Source organism: Rhopalosiphum maidis, chromosome 1 (genome assembly GCF_003676215.2).
Source record: "Rhopalosiphum maidis isolate BTI-1 chromosome 1, ASM367621v3, whole genome shotgun sequence".
NCBI lineage: Eukaryota > Metazoa > Arthropoda > Insecta > Hemiptera > Aphididae > Rhopalosiphum > Rhopalosiphum maidis.
Genome location: NC_040877.1, coordinates 47,167,732 through 47,194,866, shown reverse-complemented (window position 1 = coordinate 47,194,866; position 27,135 = coordinate 47,167,732). Strand labels below are relative to the sequence as shown.

The window sequence follows — 27,135 nt, the reverse complement described above, 5'->3', positions numbered from 1 at the left end:
TATGTTTAAGACTGAATCATTTAGTAGATTTTTGATTAGATTCGTTTGTTTACATTGTTATTATACAGCTAATTATTATTATTATTTTATATTATTAACATTTGATTATTTTTAATTGGCTTGAAATATTTTAAAGAAAATGTTGATATGAGTTCTTTGGAAATGAAAATGTCCACGAGTTTAAAAGATCGAGTTATTTGTGACCTAAAACGCTTTGTTGTATATTATAATAATAATTATTGTCTTTTAGGGTGTGTCGATTGTTAATCAGTTTTTACAGAACTATGTGTGCATATATTATGTCGGGATGAAAATACCTATTACACATTTTTCTTTTTATTTATTTTATAAATAGTTACTCACTATACACATCAAAAAAGTTCACGAGCAGTTATTGTTTATTGTCATTATAAATAATATATTGTAATGTGCTTTAAGAAAAAAATGTAATGTTTTGTTAGTACCTACATCATGTATTATTATGTATGTTATTTCTATTCTTTATTCATTATTAGTATGATAATAATATTTAATGTGCCATAATTTTATATGTTATTCAGTTGTTGGTAGTGATTTTGAGATAAAATTATAGTACAAACAAGGTTTTTTCAACTATATTATATAGAAATCCGGTGTTTTTAATCATGTGTTATTTTAATACAATATTTATTACCTTTTAATGATAATTTGTTTTCTTTGACGAATCAATTCTAACATAATATATTGTTAACAATAATAGAACATTCATATTTCTTTAAGTTATTTTTTATTTATCGATAGTCAATAAGTACCAAAGTACCTCTACACGAACATGATATTTTTTAAATTAAAAACAATTTATTTAAATATTATGTTTAAAACTACGGATACAGGCAATTTGTTTTAATACCGAAAGATAACGATAGAGATGTAAAACAATGGTACACTAATGCATTTGTTACTGCATACTAGATATATGGTAAATAGACTGATTACATTAAATTTTTATCAGCCCTCAAAACTTAAAATCTTTTGATACGTAATTTTAAATATCCATATTTCTTACATAGATATTAGATAATCTTAACATTAATACCCCTGTTTTAAATAATGAACAATATTATCTTAACATATTAAAATTGAAACTCAAACGATTGAGTTGTTTTCGAGTTATTCAACTTTATATATTAAGGATAATAATATAGGTAATATGTAATCATTGTAATCCATGACAATATTGATAATGGATTTGAAAGATATGAGAGCTTTGGTAACTTTAAAGTCTTAGTAATTAATATTAACTTTCTATCATGTTATAATTTGTAACTATGGTAATTGAAATATAAATAATAAACCAACGAGAGAAAATATTTTTGCATTTACCGATTATATTATTATAGTTACTCAAATAATCGATAAAAAATATTTTTTGAATATTATTTGTTAATATCTCTATAAATTTATATCGAAGATGCTACGGATTCAATTCGAAATCTTGAACTCAAACATAAAAAAATATATGTTCATAAATTTAGCCATATGTTTAGTAAGTATATATATTTATATGTATATAAATTCTATAGTTAATATATTTTACTAATATTAATTTTAATATTATTTAAAGATACTCAGAGCAGTAGCCTTTGGCCATTGGGAGTTATTCAATTTCGTATATTATATTAACGCTGCCACAGTGTCATTTACGTTTTTTTCTGTTACCTGTTAAAAGACAGCATAGCGCAGTATAACGCAGCTTCTAAAATGTTTCAAAATAAGTCCTGCCACCCACAATAACTAAAATTATACACTATTATGTGTAAATTTAATTAAGACATTAATTATATCCTTTTAAATTTTTCTAACACTTTTTAATATTTAACTCATTAAAGCGTGTAACATTTATCCATGTGGATACGAAATCGTTTTTAACTTAAATTAGTTAAATTTAACATAATAATATACTATTAACTAATTAGCTTCGCTAGTGGTAGAATAATAACTTACAATGATCGTTAAATTAAATAAATGCTTACTAAAACGTTTAACATAAAAAACGCTTCGCTCTTTTTTTTTACATGTATAATAATTAAAACAATAAAACATATACATGCAATGGTATTAAACACATTGTCGATAATTTTACACCAGGTATTGACGTATTTCGAGTTAATAAATTCAATTAACTACATTACAACCTTCATTGTTGTCGGAGCTTTACTCAAGGTAAGATTGAATCTTTCGCATAATAAATCATGCATAAAGAAGAAAGTACAATTTAGCTATATTGAAATAGATATTTGTTATAAGTTATAACCCTAGAGATAGAGAGTAAATAATAATATTGTTTAACATTTTTAGAATGAATTTACCGATAGATTAAAACAGTATTATATTATATTTTTTTAGGGAAACACCATTCGTGCTATGCCTTATGCACTGATTTTAACGGCAATTGGATATATGTTTGATAGTTTTTATATTTTTTTCGGCACTACTAAGTATATAACTATATTTATTATCAATTTATCATTATTCATTTTTTTTAGTTCGATATTAAAGTCAATTTGTTTACTATTATTATAATGCCAATTAATATTAGTGTAACTATTATAAAATAATACTTTTAAAAACATTTTATGTTGAAGTTATGTTAGTTCGAGTTGTGTCAAATTCTTCCATTGTATAATGCATATTTTCTGTAAGTATACATTTATAAATACATTATAAAATATAACGATTATTTTTTATTTTAAATAAAAATAAATAAATTGAATAATATTGTTAAATGGCTTAACCCTGAAATCATACAACATTTAGCAATTAATTAACATATAAAAAAAAAAAATCGTTTATTCATTTCTATTATTTTTTGTTGAGCTTATTTTATACCACTAATATCCTTTTATAACTATAGTGATTATTTTGTATAGCTATCCTGTACATGCTTCTCTACATACTGATGTTATATTGTTATTGGCTGCATTGTATGACTGTGGCGCAGAAAAAACAAATAAGACTACAATTGGGCTTATATGACGTGGATACGAGATAGAATCGTCTTGTTCAGAAAGAAAAATATCTTCTATGAAATAAATTAAATTTTAATACACGGTGTGATACGTTTGGGTTTATCGCTTAATGTAATTTCTGTTTTAAATCATCTATTAAATTGTTTTAAATAATAAGATTAATTAAGATATAAAGATTAAGATAGTAAATATATGTATATTAATACTATAGTTAATTAACCTTGCGTCATTTTGAACAAACATGTAATACTTACTTACAATTTATTAAACAGAATTTTTGATATTGACAAATGATTATAAATACAAATTGTACGGATTAATTATTATGTTTAGTACAAACATTAGCAGTATTTATAAATTTGTATTTTAATATTAAATGAAATTATTTACTTATGCATAATGTAGATTTGAATAATACCTACTGATCATTTATACATTTTTGTAATAATTTTACTATGGATAGAACTCTAAATGAGTTTATGAATTCAGATTTTTAATTTATGATGCATAAACATATAAATAATCAGGTCTTCCAGTTCCCAATATATAATTTATAAAAACGAATTATCCATTTCACAATGCTCTTATGTTTGACTTTGGGCTGTAGTATTATTGAAAAACAATCTTTTATTGGAGACTGTAACATTTTTTAATTGAATTAGAAAATCATTCTAATGGTGTTTTTGTTAAAAATATTTATTCCCATAGCGTTTCCTGTCAAAATTGTAAAGAATAGAATACTCAAATTCTCGAGGAGTTTTTATTTAAGATAATTTTAAGAAAAAAAAATAGTAAAAAAATGTTTGTTTAATCTAGCTTATATAAAAAAATCATGATTTAAGATAAAAAATTCTAATATTAAAATTTGGTAAAAATGTAATTTTTATTTCTCTGTGATTTTTCATTTTTAATTAGGTACATCAATACTACAAAATTGATTTTATAGAAAACTAACTTGTTTTTTCCCCGGTTTAATTAATAAATAATTTAAATAATGTAAATTTATTTAAGTAGAAACTAGAAAGTAGGTATTAAAACAATTTTATTTTAAAAATATTTATAGTTTATTACATTTAGTTATAGTATTTATTTAACTACTCGTATAGTCGTATGTAAATAAATTACTAAGTGTCTAAGTACCTACCATAAAATATGGTTGATTTTTTTCATAGAATTTAAACTTTTGTTCAAGATTACTCTAGAACTTTAGCTTTTAGTTTCTTAAATATAATTTTTTACTATCTTTTTGACTGATTTTATGTTTTTATAAATTTCCAATCGTCTAACTAGTTTTTCGTAGAAATTAAAAATGTATGCCAAATGTTCTTCTACCGTGGGATAGATACATAGATACTTACTAATATCTTAGCAACATACTCTTATGAAACATTAAAACAATAGTATGATTTAATTGATATATCATATATTATTATAAATAAAGTAAAGTAATATCAGGATTGTCAATAAGTGTGTTTTTACAAAAGTAATAAAAGCAAACGCAAACGGTTTGCTGACGATTCGCTATGACACGAAATAATATGAATTGTGTACATCACCACCAAAACGATTCGACAACGATATTGTATTGTATTGTATTAAAAACGTTCTATCAGGTGTACCAGAAATACTAAACCATTACAATAGTAAATTAGTGTTAGGAACGAACATTTTAGTAAATGGTTTTAACAAACAATTAACGCCAAAACGATTTTTAGTTAACCATTTGCTATGAGTATGTGTGAAAATGCGCTTATTATTCAAGGTATACCAGCAAAGTTATCGTTACTAAGAAGACGTGTCCCTCTTAATTATACGATTCGTCGCTGATTATTTTAGTCCGCGTAATAAACATTTCGATATAATATAATATTATTATAGTTATAGTAGGTACCTAGGTATTATATTTATTATTAGTCATATTATACCTAGGTATAAACATTATATTTAAAGGTATTTTGTATTTATATGTTATATCGTTACCATTGTTCAACCACAGCGGTCAGCTAATATCAAACCATAAACTCGGAGCCTGGTAACAAAATTTGATCGTAAAAACATGTTTTCGTACTTTCCATTTTCCTTAGCTCTCATTACTTTGTTAGTCGTTTAAGGCAGTGCTTCTCGAACTGGGAGCCGTGACTATATGACTGAGTGGACCGTGAAATATATAATATTATATACCTAACCTAATCCTGGTAGGTTATAAAATAATTAATGATTTTGATTAAGAGAGCCCTAACAGTTTCACATTAAATTTAGGAAGGGCCCATGACAAAAAAGTTTGAGAAGCGCTGGTTTAAGGTGTATGCATACCTAACCATGTTGAATGGTGATAGTACGCAAATTTTACGATAGAAATGTATTTCCGTCATAGATAATAGTGAAACTTGTTATGATTTACGATACACATTGAGTGCCATTAAAGTATCTTAGATCGTGGTTTTGGTCACTGTTGGTGTGTAGAAAACGATAATAATATGATTTATATAAATAATTAATAATATAATACCTATGTTTCAAATTTTTACGGCTAATATTTTTAAAATTACAACAAAATAATTGTAAAATACTTTAAACTTCAAACAGTTCAAACGCTTTTCAAAAAAAAAAACATCTTAAAATTTAATATATGTATATATATTTTTAACTTTTTAACAACTATTCACTTACAAGGAACCTTAAAATATTTTTTTTTTTGATTTAGATTATTTTATAAACGTAATACAAAAAAAATTTAAAAAAAGACAACAATTTTAAATGTCTTAAATGTAGCTAAATATTTTGAATATTACATCATATTTAGACAATTATGGAACGAATCTAAATTACAACTTAAGAAAGTTATGACTTCAAAACCAATCCCTATTGATTACATTCATCGTTATTACCCTCTATCCCGTCCACTATTTAAAATTATCCGACTCGATACAATCTACCAATAACAGTTGAGGTTTCATCCAAGATTTTCTGCCATTCGATGTTGTCGCTAACTAGCGTTTCCGTTTATGTTTTTATATAATTTTTAACACGGTATATTACAAATTATAATTTAATATATTATAGCCTATAATTTATAGTATATCATATTATTTATATTGTAAAATGTGTACATTTACGTAAACCTAATTAATTTAGTACAATTAGTTTTAAATATGTCAATTACCGTTACATCTACTTTTGTTTCATCAAATTCAAGTGAGTATTTATTAATTGTTATTAATTTCACGATGGAAATGAAAAAAAATAACAATTTATTATTAGAAACAACAAAAAAAACTTGTTAATCGATAATGGATACAAGTATCGCTCAATTAGTAAAATAAGTTTTAAATAAATTTACTAAATAATATCATTTATTCGAAAATATAAAATTACACCTATTTTATAATGTGAAAAATGATAAGAAAAATGCATAGGCTTATAGAACATAACATAATAGTATTATATAATATAACATGATCCATTATTCTATAGCAACTTTTGTGGGTACTTTGTTTATTTTATAAACATTTGCTTCGTGTCAAATACACACATTTCTATTTTTTTTTCATTTATTCGTTTTTTAATATTAAAACAATATGGATAATCTCAACTACCTAGGTGAAATTGAATTACCTACAAAACAAATCAAAAGCCAAATTATGGTAAATGTAATCGAAGGAAGAGATTATTATAAAAGCCACATTGACACATATGTTGTTGTCGAAGTTCCATTATATTTTCGTGATAAAACAGCGACCAGAAAAGCATCAACTTCTCCATCATATTTTAAAGTAACTATATTAACTATCAAATAAGGATTTTTTTTTTTTACTAATAACATACATGTGTAATTTATTGAATCATCAATACGATATTGTAGACATTTATAATTGATCTTCCATCATCGCTATTAAATAATATATGGATATGTACATTACTATCACAGTAAGTTATTATATAATGTTTATTTAAAGGTTAGGTGAAAGTGGTTATAAAGATAAATGTGCTACCTATATAAGTTTTAATATTTTTGAAGGTGTATGAATTGCATAACATATTATCACTTCCAAAAACAGTTATTCTTGGGAGTGTTGTTATACAAATGTCCACAATTTGGTCAGAACCAGGTAATAGGCAATTTATTTCTAATATACTTTATTTATTCACAATTTATTTAGTCAATCGATAGAATTACGGCTGTAATTACTACAATTAAATTGTGAATTGTTACAATTTAAGTATTAACGATTTTTCATTTTTGAATCGTGACAAAAAAAAAATCAATTTTGTCATAAATTGGTCTCACGTATTTGCTCGTAATTTTTTTAAATTTTTTTCATGATTATCACGTATAACTTGATGAGAAATTTAGATCCAATTAGTTATCAGCTAGTAAAGTTAAATGTTGATAATTTGCATTTTTTTTTCTTTAATTCTATATAATGCTATCTTAGCTAAAAAATTGTTCCACGCTCCCTTGATTCAGATTGTTCTAATTTTGTTTTGCAATTTTTTGTTTTTTAACGTCATTTTCTCATATTTTGGGTCATTTTTTGTAGTTTTTGTACAATGTGGAGGCATTTTTTTCAAATTTTTTATTTAAAAGAAAATTTGTATAATACTCAAAAAAATCATTTTAATATTACTATTGTGGGGTTTTTGTTATGATTAAATTTATCGCGTACCGATAAGATTTACTGTTTGAGTGTTATATATTGATAAGACAAGTGCTTTTTCAGGCATACACCGATAATAAATACTTATCGAATATTATATTTATAAATTGTACGGAATAAATGTATATTATTGTTTATTAATATTATAATTCATATTTTAAATAACCTAACCTTATTATCACACTCATATCTCTAATAAAAATTATTATTCATAAATAAATTTTTTTCACTTATTTAATTAGTTTTTTAGATCATTTTTTAAGTTCATTTTTTTTTTAAGATTTTAGGACATTTTTGCATTTTCGTGTGTTTTTAAGTCCATCAACATTCTAACTCTATTTATCAGAAACCTCTCTTAAACTTGAAATTTGCAAACATTTTTTATACTATAAAAAGTATCTTCAGACATATAAAAACACATAGATTATTGTAAAATGTATTACTAAGTTACACTTACAACTTAAAATTTAAATGTCACTAATATAAAAACATATTTTTTATTCTAATAAAAAAATACTTAATTACTGACTTATGTATTTTCAACAGACAAACTGTTTCGTAATAAATGGTTGGCTTTAGTTAATTACGAAACAAATGATTTTGGAATTAGAGGATATTTAAAATGTGATATAATTATGTTTTATGAAAACCATATGATTAATAATTTAATCCTATCAAAACCATTGGGTTCCACAACAGAAAACATCCAATTTAATAAAAAGTTTGTACAACACACCTACTTATATAAGCTTAAATGTTTATTTTATTATATTCTCCTATTTATATACAATTTAAATACTTATTTTTAATGATGCAGAAAGATAATTTTTAGTACCGATTTCGTTTCATGTATAATAAACTAATAAATAATAATATATACTTAATATGATATATCGAAAATAAATAAATTGATGATTTTTTTTCCACTCAAAACAATATGTTTTTATAAATTTGGTATTCTATATCAGACATATCAGTGGTTTTCAAAGATATAGAGCATAGACGCAACTGAATTAAATTAAAATAAAATAATAGTTTAAAATGTTTAATATTAATGAACTCGCATATTGAGTTTTATAATTAAAAACAATATTAGCTTTAGTTCATAACTAATATGTTTTTTTTTTAATAATTTGATAAAATATTTTGTTTTATACGCATTACAAAGAAATACAATTGAACAGAAAATATTTCATGCATCATTTTTTAATTAAGATTTTCACAAATAAAAAAGTTTGCGAACCACTATTCTATCTATATTATACCTACATAATAAATAAAACATTTTAATAGATAAAATAAACATAGAAATGAAAAAATAAATCAATATGAATGATATTTTATAAATATTAATTGGTTAGTTACATTGACGTCTGATGAAATCGTTTAATTTATTTTCTGTCAAAATAATAATTCTGTTGTATTTAGCTTGTTATATTAATATCAATAACAGTATCGAATATCGATGTATTTATAGTTACATTTATATTGGACAATTTGTTTGATATTTATATTATTTTACATTACAACTTATTTATGCATACTGTATACTAACAATTATAATATATATATTAATAATAAGAAACAATTTTAGTGATTTATTTATTCCGAATGGATTTAAAATAGCTAAAACTCATTTAGCCAAGTATTCTATTAAATTACACAAAGGTGAAGTGATCCGTTACTTATATGATGAAGGTCCTAAATGGTTGTCAATTGATTTTGGAGAATCGCCTGAAGTATCTATTCATCTACAAAATAAATAAAACAATAATATATTACATTTATTATACCTACTTCAAATAGACAAGTATATTCTTGAATTTGAACGGAACAGAATTAAATTGGAACAAAAATTATTGGATAATAAACGTATATCCTCCATTATGTCCAATTATAAAATTTAAATTTATTTTATCTGGAAAAATAATGGCTAGCAGAATGATATCCATGCATGACTTTATAGGAAATGGTTGTTTTTTAATTTAAACAAAATATTTCAATATACCAATTTAAAAAAAGTTACAGATGGACTCCCATGTTTTGGTCCAGCTTTCTTGCATTTTACGTTATTGGAATCTCATCAATATTTTGGGAGGATACTATTATCTGTGGAAACTGAATTAGTACCAGCTGAAATTGAAAGTGTTGAAAGATTGCAAGTTGACGATATACATTCAATTCTAGAAGAGGTAATAAAAATATATGTAATTAGTTATTGAAATATATTAGAAATCAAGTAGGTACAAAAGATAATAACTAAGTAAGCACATATTTTTCACAGTAATTTGAATTTTTAGATCATCTTAATTCAAAAATAGTTCTTGGTTTATCTGATTAATCAAGCTTTATTACAACTATCTTTAAAATACAAGAATTCATCCTGTACTTCACTATAAAAAATAACTATATACCTATTATTATTATGTAGTAGTTTATAATTCATAGCTAGGTATTGAGTATAAAAAATTAATTCTATTATTTATAAATTATTAACAATATGTAAAAATGTAAAATTGCTATTATAAGCTTATATTTTCTTTAAAATATTTTTAGGACTTAATGTATATTCCAATAGTTATAATTTGTGTTATATTATGTGTTAATCAAGTACATAAAAATCTTATCAGTTCAAAAAATATGACAATTACAATGGATTATAGTGAATATAATTTAGCTATGGAAAGTGAAAACAAACGAGGTAAATACTTACTTTGTTATTATTATTATTATTAAAAATAAATAAATAATTATGAATATTTATTATTTGTTAAATTAAAAATGAAAAGTAACTCTGATTAAAATTAGATTAAAGATAATAATAGATGATAGAAATTTTTAAATGAAGAAGTTATATAAATTCAAAGTTTTAATATGACTGATTTTTTTTTAGTTTTAATTTAAGTAGTCCAAGTTAGTCGTTTATGCGTTTACCGAAATTAATGTCTAAATATTTAACTGGGTTAAAAGATTGTCATTTGTCTTTGAGGCGTAATAAAATATAAATATGATGTTTAATGATTTAATTTTAATTCTCCATTGGTTGAACTGGATTTTTAGTGCATTTAAGTGAATTTGAAAGTTATTTATAACGATTTTGATGAATTTGAAAATCACATCTTATCGATAAGTTCTTTTTAGCCAAACATCTTCAAACGTTGAGCTAATTTATGAGTATTACTCTGGGATTGGCAAATAATAAATTAAGTTTTTAGAATTTCAAATATTTATAATTTTGTATTATAGTTATAACACTTTTAATTTTCACATTATCGCTTTTTTACCTGGTCACAGTGCAAAATTATTACAAGTGTAGTACACTATATACTATATATAGTATTATTTAATGTCCAATCTTTAAATCTAGATTATCGGCTATGGAGTATAGTAGAAAAGATAAAGTTGAGCAATATCTAAAAAATAATCAAAATATTACTCAAACTGAAATTTAAATGTTTTTAGTATCAATTTGTATAACCTATTATGCTAAAAAATTAGGAACTAATAAAGACGTTAGATATTGTGAAACCAATAAAAAAAATATTATTATTATTATTATTATTAAATAAAACTATTACGATTAAACAATTAACCATACCCGAACAATTTTCTGAAATAGTGAAAAATTATGCAAACTTCTTCATTTGATCAAATAATTTATAATTTTCTAAAACTAAATCGAGGATCTGTTATGGTAATTGGAATATAAAAGGGTTTAGAAATTGAAAAAATATACGGAACAGTAATATTTACCAAGTTGGCACAGAAACTGATTAAAATAGATTTGACATTCAAGATAATTAAATACTTAAACTCATTTCAAATATTAGCTTAATCGATATGAATAATGATATCGTTTTTTGATATATTTCAATCATACCTACATCAATAGTATAAGTTATATAATAAGTCTTAAGTTAGGTCCAAGTTTTTAAATCTAACCATAATTTATGGATACTGTAAATATGTAATAAAATTTAAGCAATTTTAATTTAATTTTTTATTTTTAGAGCTTATTAACACTAAGACACCAGAATACAAAGTAGTGAGGTTAGAAAACAATTTTCATAAATTATTGATTGAAGAAGATAGAAAACCCTGCTTATTCTTAATTACAAATTTACCAAGTATTGAATATTACGCAATGTGTTCAATGAATTTATTATCGAAGACTATTAGTAGTATGGTAATATTAATTTAATTGTTAAATATTTAATTTATTATATTATGTAACAAAAATTATTTTCATTTGAACAGGAAACTTGCATTTTCAAAACTTGCCATAAACTAAATTATCAACAATCTAGTAACAGTAAAATAGAAATTATTCGTCAAATGATTAAGAAACTAATTGTATATAATGAAAGATTTGAACAATCATACAATAAAAATATTAAATTACATACACATATTCATACGTCTTGTGTTAATAATATGGTATTTTGTTAAACACATTTATAATGAGACTAATTGAATAATGTTTTTAATGAATATTGAATATCACTATAATATGAATGGTAGTATTATTCTAAAAACCTTTAATACAATTTCAATTAACAAAGTCTAAACCAAAATTGACTTTTAAATATTTTATTTGAATTATACAATCTATAAAAAGTGTGTACAATGAGCATAAAAGATATAGGTATATAATAACATGAAAGCTTGAATTGGTCCAAGCCACCCATTAGCAACACTCTTTATAAACCAAAATTAAATTTAAACATTATTTATTTATGTTGGCTAAGCCCAATTAATTTCCTCACAAGTTTTGTATGACGATTTCGTAGGTTTATACGTTTTTAGACTTTTGTAATAGCCTCCATTTAAATATTGATTTTAATACTTAGTTATATTTAGCGTCACACGTAAGAGATCTCTAATAGAAATTTTAAAATTCTCCTTAAATTTTATAAGACTACGGTAGCCTTCAATCTCCTTAGGTACATCACTGCGGTGAATACTATAAAATATATAGTTTTCAATTTAAAATCAAAAAACTTTCGATAACTAATATTGTTAAATTCTCATAAATATGTCTCTAAAATATAATTATCATCTGGTAATTATACTGATTACATTTACAGGAGTTATTTAAACAATATTGTTCAAGAGAAATTAAAACAATTTTCAACCTTACTTATAGTGAAACAGAAGTATTAATTTTAGTGAACAAAATTAAAGATACGTTTGATCGATTATTAATATGCCAAAATAACAGAGTAAATATTTTCAGTCTATTGTTTTATCTTAAGAATAATATATAATTTATCGATGAATATTTTGATAATACTATCAGTAAATATGACAATCATTGTAAGCACATTTTGAATATTGTTTACAAATTGATTTAAATTATTAAACTGAAAAATGTCGATTAAATATTTCTAATATATAATACCTACCTAAAAAGAAAAAAAAACTTTTATTAAAATGAGCTGCCCGACAGTCGGGTAGTACACATGATAAAGAGTAAATAATCAGATATAGTTATTACAAAATTCAAAATATAGATAACATGTAAAATGCAAACAGTAAAAGTAAATCACATAATATATAATATGAAATAATATAAAATATATTATTATTTTTAAATATAGCAGTCTAAAACAAAGTACCATAAATACAAAATATTTATGTTACCATCTTTTATTTACGATAACATTTGCAAAGTATTTCGATTATTTTTAATCGATTTTTTTTTCTATAAATGTCGATTAAAATGGATTTTCTAGGTAGAAATGCTTGGAAACTTGGTTCCAAATGTCTTTTAAATTTTTAATTGAAAATTAAAAATATCAAAAATTTATATAGTCACAGTATTTTTTTAAAAACATTTTAAGTAAAAATGTATTTGATTTGAAAACAAATCAGATGTATGTTATTCGTATAAGTTGATAATATATGTTATAAATGCATGTATATTATTAAAATATATAACTGAATACTAATAATATAATAAATGCAATATTTTCGTTAAAAATTATATCAACCAACCGTAATACTAAAAGTAAAAAAAATAGTTAACAGATACATAAAAAAAACATATGAAATATACTTTGTAATATAGGCTGATATAGTTTCTGTCCAGAATCGTTTTTTATATACAATAATATATCATTGAATTTGAATTTAACATGAATAACATGCTCATAATAGTGACTCGCTTGATACGTAATATATGGAAAAATAATATCAATATTTTTTATAATTTATTTTGTTTTCAGTCGTATAATGGCCCACCCAATATTTTCTTAAATTTACATAATGGTAAAGAAATCGTATCAAGATGTCAAATTCAAACAAGAAACTTTTTATATTCAAAAATTTCAGAATGTAAAGGAAAATTTTGTAAACGAATTCGTCCTTGGTTGTTGGTTAGTAATTTTTTCAAATAAACGAAGTTAATATAAATTGTTGATTGTTAAATATATATTATTAGAATATATTTCAAGCAGGCGTAATATAATGATTATAAATACAATTTTATATTTTTTTACACATAATTTTTCATACTTTACAGTCAACTGAAATAAAAGAAAATGTATTTGATGGAATTATGGAAACTATATTTTGGATAGGACCATATGAAGATTTTAATGTGGGATTGAGACAAATTCCCGGACTTCTGTATAATAATTGTAATGAACAACTATGCTCACAATATAGTTACAAATTATACGACAAAATAGTAATTTTTAATTATTTATTAATGAGTAATATATGCATGAATCATATACAACTATACTCATGTTTCACAAAAACAAATCTAGTTTTTACAACTTAAAGCACATATAAGTCAAGTTGCTCTTACTGAAAAATGTTACAAAAAGTACAGTCAGTTAAATTTGATGGCACGAATAATTTTTAACGGACATTCAATGACAACTAAAGTAAGAATATTCTTTTAATTTATAAAAATGTGTGATAATCAGTATAGTTTTAAACTATTAAGATTGTTTAAAATAACTGTAATAATTATAATAACACTAAATTAGTGTTTAATAATTTATTTTCATTATTTATAATGTGTTTTATACTATTGAAAACTGAAAATGATTTAAAATGTTATAATTATAATATATATGTAAAAGGCAATTGACTCAAATGTATCGACATCTTGGAATGTATCGGTTCTGTTTAAGCCAATTTTGTTTACAATGTATGGAGATACTAATAAAAGCACACCTATTTATATAATTATTCAATTGTGCCATCAAGGAATAGAAAAGAATAAACTAATAGAAGTAAATGCTTCATGATAAAGATGATTAATTTGATTTAATGCAGACAATTATTATTTTTAGAATGTTATCGCATTTACTGTTATCAATATAAAAGAAATCAACAGTTCTACACTTAAAACATTAAACTGGTATAACATTGTGGATGGTTCAGAAAAAATTGGAAAAATTTATATGGCAGCCGAAATCACACAAATTATGTCTAATGAATTAACAGTAACTGATAACGATTTGAACGTTCCCTTGTTGAAACACGTACAACCCAAACTTTGTGTTTATCAGTTAGTTTTCTCTACAAAATTAGATATATACAAAACAAAATTGACTTGTCAACATATTTTATTACAGATTAGTTGTACTATTTTGGGGTTTGCGCCAATTTAACATACATTTGCATGAACCATTTGTCCGATTGTTATGTTCGAGTTTATCAATTGATTCTGATATAATTAAAAATTTTAACTCCTTTCCAAATTTTCCAGACATTGTTAATAAAAAATTTGTTTTCAGTTTGGTAAGTATAAAATAAATAAATATTATTTTAACAATTTAAATAATAAAATATCTTATTTTAAAGGAATTACCCGAGGATCCAAATCTTATGCCCCCTATAAGTTTTCAACTTTTTACTAAGTATACCATAAAAAATTCTTACAGTCCACTTGGAATATGTGTTTCTCAGCCCTTAAATGAATTTATAGTTCCTACTATATCAAAAACTCAATGGAATGAACAATCAGGCCATTCAAGTAAATTAATTAATAATTTTTATTCAATTTTATTGTTGTTTTTAATCACATTAAATAGTCTTAGAAATAGAAGATGAAGAGGACGAAAAAGAAGAAAAAAAATTAAAAATTAAAAAAAAAACTAAAAAAAAAAGGACATCAAAAGTAACCAACAAATTTAAATTTTAAAAACTAATATTAAAAAAAAAACTTTTTAGGTTAATTTCAAATTTAATTGCAATTTTATAAGACAAAAATTTGACATTATTTTTCCAACTTGTTTAAAAAATATTTTTTGGTGGATAATTGAATACGTAACATTTATTTTAACATTATTGTACAACACCGTATGTTATATACTTCCGTGTTTAAATAAATTTATTTATTGGACTTCAAACAATTTAAAAAATTATATTACCTATTTTGGAAATAAATATAGTCCTTTGATTAATGACGAACTCGAAGAAGACGAAAAAGAATTTAACTGGTGGACAAAATACTACGGATTTAAATACCAAAAGGTTGTAAAATGCTTTAATACTATAGAATATAAATCTATACAATATACAAAGGATAGACCATCATGTTTTATAGTTTTACTATGTTAGTTATATGACGGAATAAAAAAACACTGGCTAATAATATAATTGATTTATATTTCTTAATTATTTCATCTAAATAATATATTTTTAAAAATTTATTTTTATTATTATAAATTGATTGATTACAGAATACATTTCAAGGGAATAATCATGTAAATGTATTATTAAACATTCCAAGCAAATTTATCCCAAATAAAGTTTATTCAAAAACTAAATCAACAACTATACATGTATAGTTTTAAAGTACCTATAATGACTAATAATTATGACTTCAATATGTATCTTTTTTCGATCAGATATATAATCATGAACTAGAAAACATTCCAGAATTTAATGGTTTTGAAGACAATTTAAAAAAATTCAAAATCTATGAATTTGATAAAAAGAAAGAAAAAGCAGCAGTTATTGGTATATTAAAAGTAATTATTATTAATTTTTAATATTTAATGAGTTATGTCTTATAACTTTTCCATCTAAAAAACCAGTTTTTAACAGTATTGATTTATAAATAAAATACGAGTGTATAATGTTAATACTTATATAATTTATTCTATTTGTGATAAATTCATTTTTGTTCGTACTAGAATAAAGCAATATCATATTATTATTTTTACTTAAACATGTGTATTTACTGTAACAGGATTTACCTTTTTTATTTTCATTCATATTTTGTACACGTGCGTATTCATAGGGCAACGTGCATTTGTATCCTATACCAGTTGGTAATGACAAACAAAGAACGGTTCAAGAATTATTATTTTCTAATTCAGCATCTCAAATATGGCCAGGATTAAAACCGAATAAGAAATGCAAAGTAGTCGTGCGTGTTTATATATTGAGAGCATATAACTTACATCCCTGTGATTTAAGTGGATTATCAGATCCATATGTAGAGATTGTTTTAGGGAAATCCCTTCGAATTACAGATAACAAAAATTATGTTCCTAAAACATTAAATCCCGTGTTTGGAAGGTAAATAAGTCAGACATAAAAAATATGCTCAAAACATAGTGTAGTTATATATATATAGTGTAGATATACATATATATATAAAATAATAATATTGTATTAAGCAGTTGTGGTTCTGATGTAGTATTTGATTAAGTTATAAATTATTTGTATCTAAAGAATATTTTTCTTATGATGTGTTCTTCGCAAGAGTGGGGTGCAATATTAAACTTATAAAAAAATTTATTTGAAGATAAACATTCATTTTCTTAAAAATTATTATTATTAAGATGTTTTTTTTTTATAAGTTTGGAGTTATCATTATCATTTTCCAATTTTTTATTTTTATTATTATGTTATGTATTTTTAATTTCACATATTGAAGCAAAATATTTTTTATGAATTTCAATATATAAAAATAAAATTTTGAATGAGTAGTTAATAAGAATATGTATTTAAAGTTATAAGAGTGGAGTTTCAGATTAACCCAGTGGCAATCCACTCCGTGTCTCTACTCATCAAAATTTTAAATACTTATAAAAAATAATAACTGACTAGTCATATGAAATTTACAAAAAAAATTTTTATTCCGTTTTTTAGGATATGAAATTAAAAATATATGTCATTTAAAAAAGTAAAAACTTAAATGATAGATACAGATAAAAAATATTTGAAATACAATAAACAAATATTTTTTAATGAAGAAAAACTTTTTGCTCAAAAGCAATCAAGAATTTGTTAAACACGTACACATTAGTATTCTATTAATTAAATATATTAATTGATAAAATACTCAAAATACACATATTTATTTCTCAATTGATAAATATAAGAGTATTACACAGATCGATATGTATATAATTCATATTTTATCGAGTTATTCAAATTTAGCAATTAAATAATTAAAATTTATTTATTTTAATAACTTGTAAAAACATAAAACAAATAATTCATCTTCATCAATAAGAAAAATGTATTTTTAATTTTGATAAGGTGTTATGAAAGAGAAATATCATTTCCAAAATGTTCTATATTAAAAGTTAGAATTATGGATTATGATAGAATTGGAAAAGATGAATTAATCGGTGAAACGACAATTGATATTGAATCAAGATATTTTAGCAAACACCGAGCTCACTGTGGACTACCAAAACAATATAACAAGTAACTAATTTCTGAATATATTTATAGTTTAGTGTTACGATATTGTACAACACTCATTTTAAAACTAAATATTTCCTATGATAAATTAAATAAATACACAATACAGAGCCCTGATTTTGATAATTTATTGGTGTTGATAGTACTGCGTGTTGCGATAATGTATTTGCAATCTCCTTATTCTAAAAAATATTCTGATAAGAACTGTTAAAATAGTTCATGTAATTTATAATTTTAACTAATTCGAGCATAAGCGACATATGACACAAAATACACTAGACTTCTCAATAAAAATAGTTTTTTAAAATTTTACAATTTATTTTTTTTTCTATACTACATAAAAAAATAAAGTAATTACCCTCAGCATTAACAAACTGTTTAATATACCTCTGCCCTCTACCATTATTGGATATAGACGATATTATAGTACTTTTAAAAGCCTTCTTAAAAGTTTTACCGTTTTCAATTTTATTTCTTCGACTGATTAAAAATGGATTATTTTCAGTAAACTTTTAACATTGACGAACATTAAAAAAAAATTACAAAAAATATAAGCTGATTCCTTGTGATTTTTTGAAAATGTTTGTTAAATTAAATAGATAATTGAAATTTTAAAGGATCTCATGAGGTGTTGCATGCATAAAAAGTAATAGGTTTAATAAGTACGACGTACAACATAATGCATAGAACGTATAGATACAATGTTTTCTGGGGGAAGTGACCGACCGACGTCATATATGTATACCTAAAATGATGAAGAAATACCCTTTAAAGAGGGGGTCTAACTTTTTTATTTTTTAAGTTATGCGCAATTCAACTTTTTTTAAATAAAATCAAACCTACCACGCAATTTTTTATGTTTCTTCAAAACTTTTCAAACAAATTTTTTTTATTTAAAGCTATTTAATTATCCTATCAACTAACATACGCAATTAAACCAGAATTATATAAATTATTATTATTAAATTGAAAAAATTAAACCTTTTTTATCAAAATTTAAAATTTTTAAAAATAAATCTCATATTACTCCAAATACTTTAATATTTAATATGGGTTTTTTGTCCGTATATTATTTTACTGAATAATACCTAGAATACTTTATAAGTTTGGTATTCATATCTTCCATAATTGCAGAGTTTTTTAATATTAATTTTTTAAAAACTTGGTTAATTTTGTAGGGATGGATATAATCGTTGGAGAGATAGTGAAAAACCTTCAAGAATTTTACATAAACTATGTTCGTTATATTCATTGAAATATCCAATATATACGACGGATGGTGTTACAATTGGTCCTAAAACATTTCATGTTCGCAGTGAAAATACTAAAACCGATAGACAATCGTTAGCTTTGTATGTACTAAACCATTGGCAAGAGATGCCAGTTATTGGTTATCATTTAGTACCCGAATATGTAGAAACTAGAACATTATATAATCCAGACATGCCTAATTTACACCAAGTACAATAAAAATGTATTATGCATATGATAACATAACAAAAACATCAAATTTTTTAGGGCAAATTAGAAATGTGGATTGACATGTTTTCTAAGGATAGTAATATTCCTGAAATGGTAGATATTAAACCACCAATTGTTGAACTTTATGAACTTCGTGTAGTTATTTGGTCCGTCACTGAAGTAAAACTCGTTGATAACAACTTTTTTACAAAACAAAAACATACTGATATTTATATCAAAGGGTTGTTATAGCTAAATTTTTCTATACTTTGATGACATTATTTTGTATTTTATAGGTGGTTACCTGGTGTCGAAAAACAGTCAACAGACGTTCATTACCGATCATTGAACGGCGAAGGATTGTTCAATTGGCGATTAAAATTCTCCTTCCCTTACAATAAAATGGAAAATATTATTATCTACAGAAAAAAAAATGTTTTCGGTTTGCACTATGAAGAACAACAATTTAGTCCAAAGTTAAATCTTGAAATTTGGGACAACGATCAGTTATCGCCAGATTCCTACATAGGTGAATTAAACATTTTGAAATAAAAATGTTGTATAATTTATATCATTTTAATTCTCATACCAGGCTGTATTATTATCAACTCGTACTTTTTAGGTTCTTTGACTTTGAACTTGAGGAATATGACTCGTGGTGCGAAATCATCGTGGATGCATAACTCATCTAGAATGCCCCGAATAAACTTGTTCAAAGTAAAAAAAACAAGTGGCTGGTGGCCGTTCATTTCCACGGAAAACAATAAAAATACTATTGTAGTAAGTATTCAAATAATTTAAAAAAAATTCGTTTACAAATGTACAACATAACAAATTTGCGCCCAGAGAACAAATTGTACGTTGTTAGCTTTAATACTAGAGTTAATGACTTACGATATACTTAAAGGTAGAAACGTTTCACTAATCACTTATTGGCTTTTTATGAAATTTTAATTTTTAAGAAAAATTATAATTATTTTTATATTTTAATACTTTACGTACAAGTAGGTAACTTACTTAAAAAATAAAATATCATAAAAACCAACGAGAAATCACAGATAATGTTCTTACCTTCAAGTTTTATAATAGGTCAATTTATTCTAATATTAAAACTAACCAGATGATTGGTTTTACTGTGAATACGAATTTTTGATGTCGTATGTTTATAAAATGGAGAAAACCCATACGAGCGTCACGTCACCATAAGATTTTCATAGTAATAAAATTATAAAAATTCTTGTTAATTATATAAAACAAGGGTAAAGTAAATGCCGATATTCAAATAATGACCAAAGAAGAAGCTGATAAATTACCAGCTGGATTTGGAAGAGATGGGCCCCAACCTTTAACGGTACCAAAGTAATTATATTTTGCTTCATGATAAATAATTGCTGAATAATAATTTATAATTTAACAAAAACAGGAGGCCATCAACTCATTATCTAAATACAGTTATGGATCCGTTTAAGTATATATTCCGAAGTTTATTCGTAGCTAACAAAACAAAGTTTTTAATTATTTTATTAGTTTTTTTTGTGTTATTGTTTTTTCTTATGTTGATTTATGCGATTCCAGGAAACATAATAAGAATAATATTTGACAAGTTCTTTAAAAAATAATCATATTATTTTTCTTTTATATATACACACATATATATATATTTATTTAAAATAAATGTGGTAAATAAATCTTAAATAGAATGCAACTTAAATCTTTAAGCATAATTAGCATTACAAGGTTGTTGAATATAGTTTAAACAAAAACCACGATTACCCATGTCATTTGGCATTTCTACAGCATTTGTGTGAAATGATAACCGGAAAGGTCGGACACTACCTGTGAATAAAACGTTATTAAATAATTAGAATATTTATTTAATGAATAATTTTTAATAACAGATCATATTAAAAATGTATATATAAATTATATGTATACATTAAATTTTCCCACAATTATAATGCTTCTTTTGTTTATATATAATTTAAATTATTGTAAAAATCTATCAGTTACAGTTATATTATTGATAATACATTCAAAATACTTTTTAAAAAGTATTGAGTCTCAATAAAACATAAATAATAAAAATGTAGTATCTATTTTAACAAATTAAGTGATTTAAATAGTAATCATTCTGAAAATATATTAAAATACTTAGTCAGTTACCAGTGCTAACATAAAATATGCTGAAACAGCATGTCTTTTCGCAGTAGATAACAGGTAAGAAAATAATAAATGAACATTGAAGTATAAATATAAGTAATGACATAAAATATTTTTAGAAGAGGGGCATTTTTATTTCATCAATATACAAGCATACTCACGTGCATCACTTTTTTTTTTTTTAATAATGCAGTTATACAAAATCTGATTTTTGAAACTTTTTAGCATACTTAGAAACCATATTTTAAAATTCTTAAAATTGTCTGTATTACTGAAGAAGTGACCAAACATTGTTTAACATTTTATTATTCTAATAATTCGTAAAAATTATCCAAGTATAATAAATACTAGATCCAATATGGTATCTAATTTATATTTTTATAAAACCAATTTTAAGAACTATTATTAATTATCCTTATTATATTACATTATTATTTTAATAATTGAGAAACTACTCGTTAGAATTTTAAATTATAAGCATATAACATTTTTTTTAAGTTATCCATTAAATACTTAAAAGTAATCCTCCTTAAGTTCTAAGAAAAAAATCTAAATAATTTTATAACGCAGTCTTGAGTTTGAAAAGTTCCAAATATCAAAATTTGAATAAATTGATTATTAAAGAAAGAAATAGACTGAATATGCTTGTTGAATCACTGTGACTAATATATTTATAACTTTGTAAAGGAGAAAGAATTATATAAGTACCTACTACGTATAAAGGTCTAACAGTAAATTATATTATCATCGCGAATAAAAATAATATAAATAATAATTTATTAATATTCTAAACTTTCTTACTCATAACGGTCGTTGGAATTGTAGAATAATCTGTGTTTAATGTTCCGCCGCATAGTCTGTCCACGCAAGTATTCATACCTGACGCCACGGGCCCTTGTTTACTTGAAACACATGGTATAATTAGGTAATCAGAATTACACGGACTTGATCCAACGCTACCCACATTTGCTTGTACTGGATTTTGACCCAGTGTATTTCCAGTCAGTGTGAACGCGTGACTTCTATTATTCACTACATTATATTTATGAAATGCGTTTTATTTAGTTTCATATTTAGTTATTTCTCAGTATTCTTTCTCAACTGCTAAACACACATGACACAACCGAAATTTTATCACTCACTTTGATCATCGCAAGCTGAATATTGTACAGAACAGAAATTTCGCTCGGTTCTCAAGCATATTGTGTAATCCTGATTCGACAAATGAAGGCCAGAATAAGATTCGTAATTAAACGACTTCACTGTACCCGATACTCCAGTGTAATATTGCAAACAACCAGTGTCAGCTAGAGTTGAACACATAAAACATGAATTATTGTAATACTTTAGCAAAACGAAATATAACAAATATGATAATATTATATTATTATTATTCTGTGATATAGTTAGTGACTAGTATCTAACTATCTACGATTTAGATCCATGTTTAAAAATGTCAAGAAAAATAAAGCTTCAAATAAAAATGACATAATCAATGTTTCTTTAACACTTAAACAGCTATCACACAATTATCAAAAGACTAGTTTTTAATCATTAATAACTGAAACATTAACACCTACAATAATATCCAATAGATCGAAAAAATAATAAACAATGTAACCCAAAATATAAAATTATTAAATATTTGTAAATTAATTTATGAGTTAACCTTAAGTATTAGAAAAACACTTAATTATTTTAATTATTACATTTAAAAAATTCATACAATTTATTGTTGTTGTTTAAAATTTATAAATTTATTAGTTATTGTATGTATATGTTTGTGATTAACCTTTTGTAATAGAGTCGCAAGGTATCTGACTAACTTTTATCTTCCAGTTTCTTTTTAAAAATATGCCACTTGTAACCATTGTTAATATAATTGGACTTGTACCCGTGCCAGCATCCACGTACACTATATTTAATCAAGATATTAATTTTCGATTATTCATCCGTAAATCTTATAATTATAGGTAAAAAAAAATCAAAATACACAAAAATAGGTAAAATTGTTTGTGTGATTGCATACGTACTGTGATTACCAGTGTTCAATCCACAAATAACAGGTACGGGATTCGAACCAGAGACAATAAACTGGTCATTGTCACATTGATGGTTGACTGGCTCGGGCCCCATTATAGAAAATCGCTCAAAATCCAATCTAAAAATAAAGGTAATCAATATAATTATCAATTCAATGCCTTTTAATATATTAGTTACACACTAATAACGTAAAATTTGTATGCTTTTTTTCGTAAACTACACACCTGAACTGACAAATATACGGAGATAATTTGTGTATAGTCACTTGACACGTCCCAGTGTTATTTAAACCATCTGGGTATCCTGCATTCACGAAATACGTGCCGTTTTCTCGGATGGTCTGTCCACATGTAGACAAGGCTAAATAAGTATAGTATGAGGTATAATTTAATAACCTTAGTATTATATAACAATAAACGTAAACGTTAAATAATATTAGATAGGTATTATACGGTTTTAGTATTGATCTAAGGAACAGTAAGTAAATTTTTCAATTTTCACGGGTTGTATATATTATGATATATATACACGGTTTGACATTCGATAGTTCAATATCATTGGAATCTTAAGATTTATCCGTGTAAGTAGAGGAATTACAACTCTTGATACGTAGGGATATTTTTCAATGTCCAATATTAATCGGCTACTTAATTTTTTTTTAGTTTTTATCTATATTCGTTTTTATTTTATTTAATACTATGATCTTGTTATTATAAATATATAGAAAAAACCTTGGCCAACCTTTCAAGATGATTCACTAATGCACCTTTATGGTGATGTAAGATATTGATATGGGTATTAATCTATAATATTTTATCTTACATAGACAGCAAACGCCATATGAATTAGCACACGATCCAATAGGTACTCCTCGATGTTGATAGCATTCGGATGATGTCATGCAGATACCGCTGTCTCCAGACGATGAGTAACATGGTTCGTTGTCGAATTTGACGATTGTGAACAGTGAGAGCACTAAAGTTAAACAAAAATTTAAAGACAACTATTTAAGTTGGTCTCAAACAAAATGCGTAAAATACAATTTTAGTATAGTGATGACTTACGTCGATTTTGTTTTTTTAAACTGGATTGTCGTTTTGTTCCTCTTAAAGGACGGTTACCCTTAAAGCTTTCAACCACCCTATCATTATTTGTCTAAAATAAAATACAGAATATTTAATTTTTCCACAAAACAAGAAAAATAAATGTTAAAGAAAAATTTGAATGAACAGAGTATAAGACCAGTATTTTGTAAAGTATACCAATTCGCACTCCGCTTATAATCGAAATATATTAAACAATATTCTGCTACCTAAATATGAAATTAAAAATAAATGTTGTCATTCAAAAAAAGTATAAAAATTTAATAAAAAAATTTGAACAACTTAAAATTTGAATGTATCGATAATACTCCAAAAAATATTCTCCTTTTTTATAACTATAAAGAATAAAAAATTAATGTTTTCATGATAAAATTTTAAAAATGATAACGACAAATCAGCAAAAATATTTATTTTAAAAAAATTATTATTTTTAATAACTTAAACATGAATTTTTTTTACTAAAAAGTTAATAGTTTTTTAAATAATTAATGTCTTACTTTAAATGGATCATAAACATTGTATTAATTTAACTCCCAATATAGAGTGAATGAAATTTAATATATTAAAACTTATTAGCTACTACTAACGGAAATATCTAGGTACAATAAATTATTATTAGGAGTACTCTATAGGTAGGTAATCTTTCTACATCTACTTACAGTGTTTGAGTTTGGAGTATCAAACGAAAGACTCGAAGATGATATTACAATTGGTATTGCTAAGCTCGTTAAAATAAATAATTTTAGTTTTGAACTCATCGCGCATTTAAAAAACGATATTAACATTTCCAAAGAAAATTGTAATGAAGTTTTCTATAACTACCAGCAACGACAAATTTTACTGACTAAAATATACGTATGCAATGTTTGCATCTGAGTTCGTTATTTATATACAAAAACAATTTCTATAAGGCTATTGTTTCGCTAAACACAATAATAATTTCCATTTTCACTATAAGTAGGTACTTCAACAACAATGAATCCGGACAAGCTCGTTATGCACACATAAACATTTTAAGTCATTTAAATTACGTTCCAATGATTTCTTCTTTTATTTTTAAAACAATTTTCCGGTAAAGATTTAACAAATATTATTTTTGTTATACAACTATTGGATGTACAGTTGCACTGCATAATGTGTTGAATAGAATAAACCAGACTTTTTCGTTGGTATAAAACTAATTTGAAATATCCCATTCACATCTCAAAAGTAATTAAAAATTTTAAATATACAGGATGATTCTTTTATCAAACAACACTCATTATTTCAAAAAGCATTAATATTTTTGAAAATATTTTTTTACATAGTTTCTAGTTGTTAAAAAACAAAGTTTTTATTAAAATTTATATTTTTAAATATTTTTTATCCTTGTATTTTTTATTTAAAGTTTAGAGAAGCGAGTAGTGGACAAATATTTTGCGGGGTAACCCGTACGGGGTTATCCACTTCGCACAACTAACCTTTAAATACATATAACTCATAAACTACTCGCCCTAAATTCGATTTTTATGTATCAAAATACTTAAAAAATTGTTCTTTGGAATATGAAATTAAAAATCTATGTTGTCATTCAAAAAGCACAAAATTTAAAAAATTATAAGGATAAAAAATATTTAGAAATATAATTTTTTAATAAAAACGTTGTTTTTTTAAAAATTTGAAACTATGTAAAAAAAACTTTTCAAAAACATTAATACTTTTTGAAATAATGAGTGTTGTTTGATAAAAGAATATCACCCTGTATAGTATCTCATTTGGCTATGGACCCAAAAAACTGAAAAATACCCAAGAGCACAGTTAAATAAAATAATAAATATGCATAAATAAATAATTTAAGAAATATGTACAATTTAAAAATAACTCAATAGCATTATTTACCGATATTATAGCTTATCAAACAGTATACATTATGTCGTATTAGATAATATACAAATATAACTGAAAACTGCATTCTGTTTCAATGACTGCATATAATTTTTTTCCCAGGTAGGAAGCGAGTTTCCGGAGGTTTTTTCTGTA

At 24.1% G+C, this 27,135-nt stretch overlaps 4 protein-coding genes across 4 annotated transcripts; 3 read left to right on the top strand and 1 right to left on the bottom strand.

Annotated features, from left to right (window-relative positions):
* The first annotated feature begins 1,450 nt into the window (after positions 1-1,450).
* On the top strand, positions 1,451-3,031 carry LOC113547755. Its single transcript, XM_026948238.1, has 5 exons — positions 1,451-1,525; positions 2,128-2,202; positions 2,386-2,477; positions 2,625-2,677; positions 2,910-3,031. Exons 1-5 carry the CDS (start codon positions 1,451-1,453, stop codon positions 3,029-3,031), a joined length of 417 nt encoding a protein of 138 aa, XP_026804039.1.
* Positions 3,032-9,616: 6,585 nt separating this feature from the next.
* Positions 9,617-14,577, top strand: LOC113547748. The gene is made up of 7 exons (XM_026948226.1): positions 9,617-9,638; positions 9,695-9,858; positions 10,223-10,367; positions 11,677-11,852; positions 13,894-14,043; positions 14,190-14,357; positions 14,440-14,577. Exons 1-7 carry the CDS (start codon positions 9,617-9,619, stop codon positions 14,575-14,577), a joined length of 963 nt encoding a protein of 320 aa, XP_026804027.1.
* Positions 14,578-14,826: 249 nt separating this feature from the next.
* LOC113561365 (fer-1-like protein 6) lies at positions 14,827-21,429 on the top strand. Its single transcript, XM_026948212.1, has 10 exons — positions 14,827-14,913; positions 14,974-15,165; positions 16,932-17,212; positions 18,182-18,352; positions 19,528-19,810; positions 19,868-20,052; positions 20,107-20,339; positions 20,433-20,590; positions 21,069-21,169; positions 21,234-21,429. The coding sequence occupies exons 1-10, from the start codon at positions 14,827-14,829 to the stop codon at positions 21,427-21,429; spliced, it is 1,887 nt and encodes a 628-aa protein (XP_026804013.1).
* A 66-nt stretch (positions 21,430-21,495) lies between these two features.
* Positions 21,496-26,329, bottom strand: LOC113548966. The gene is made up of 9 exons (XM_026950083.1): positions 25,776-26,329; positions 25,078-25,168; positions 24,836-24,988; positions 24,238-24,373; positions 24,004-24,131; positions 23,763-23,885; positions 23,113-23,277; positions 22,772-23,002; positions 21,496-21,646 (listed from the first exon to the last, which is right to left on the bottom strand). The coding sequence occupies exons 1-9, from the start codon at positions 25,899-25,901 to the stop codon at positions 21,525-21,527; spliced, it is 1,275 nt and encodes a 424-aa protein (XP_026805884.1). The 5' UTR covers positions 25,902-26,329; the 3' UTR covers positions 21,496-21,524.
* Positions 26,330-27,135: the final 806 nt, after the last annotated feature.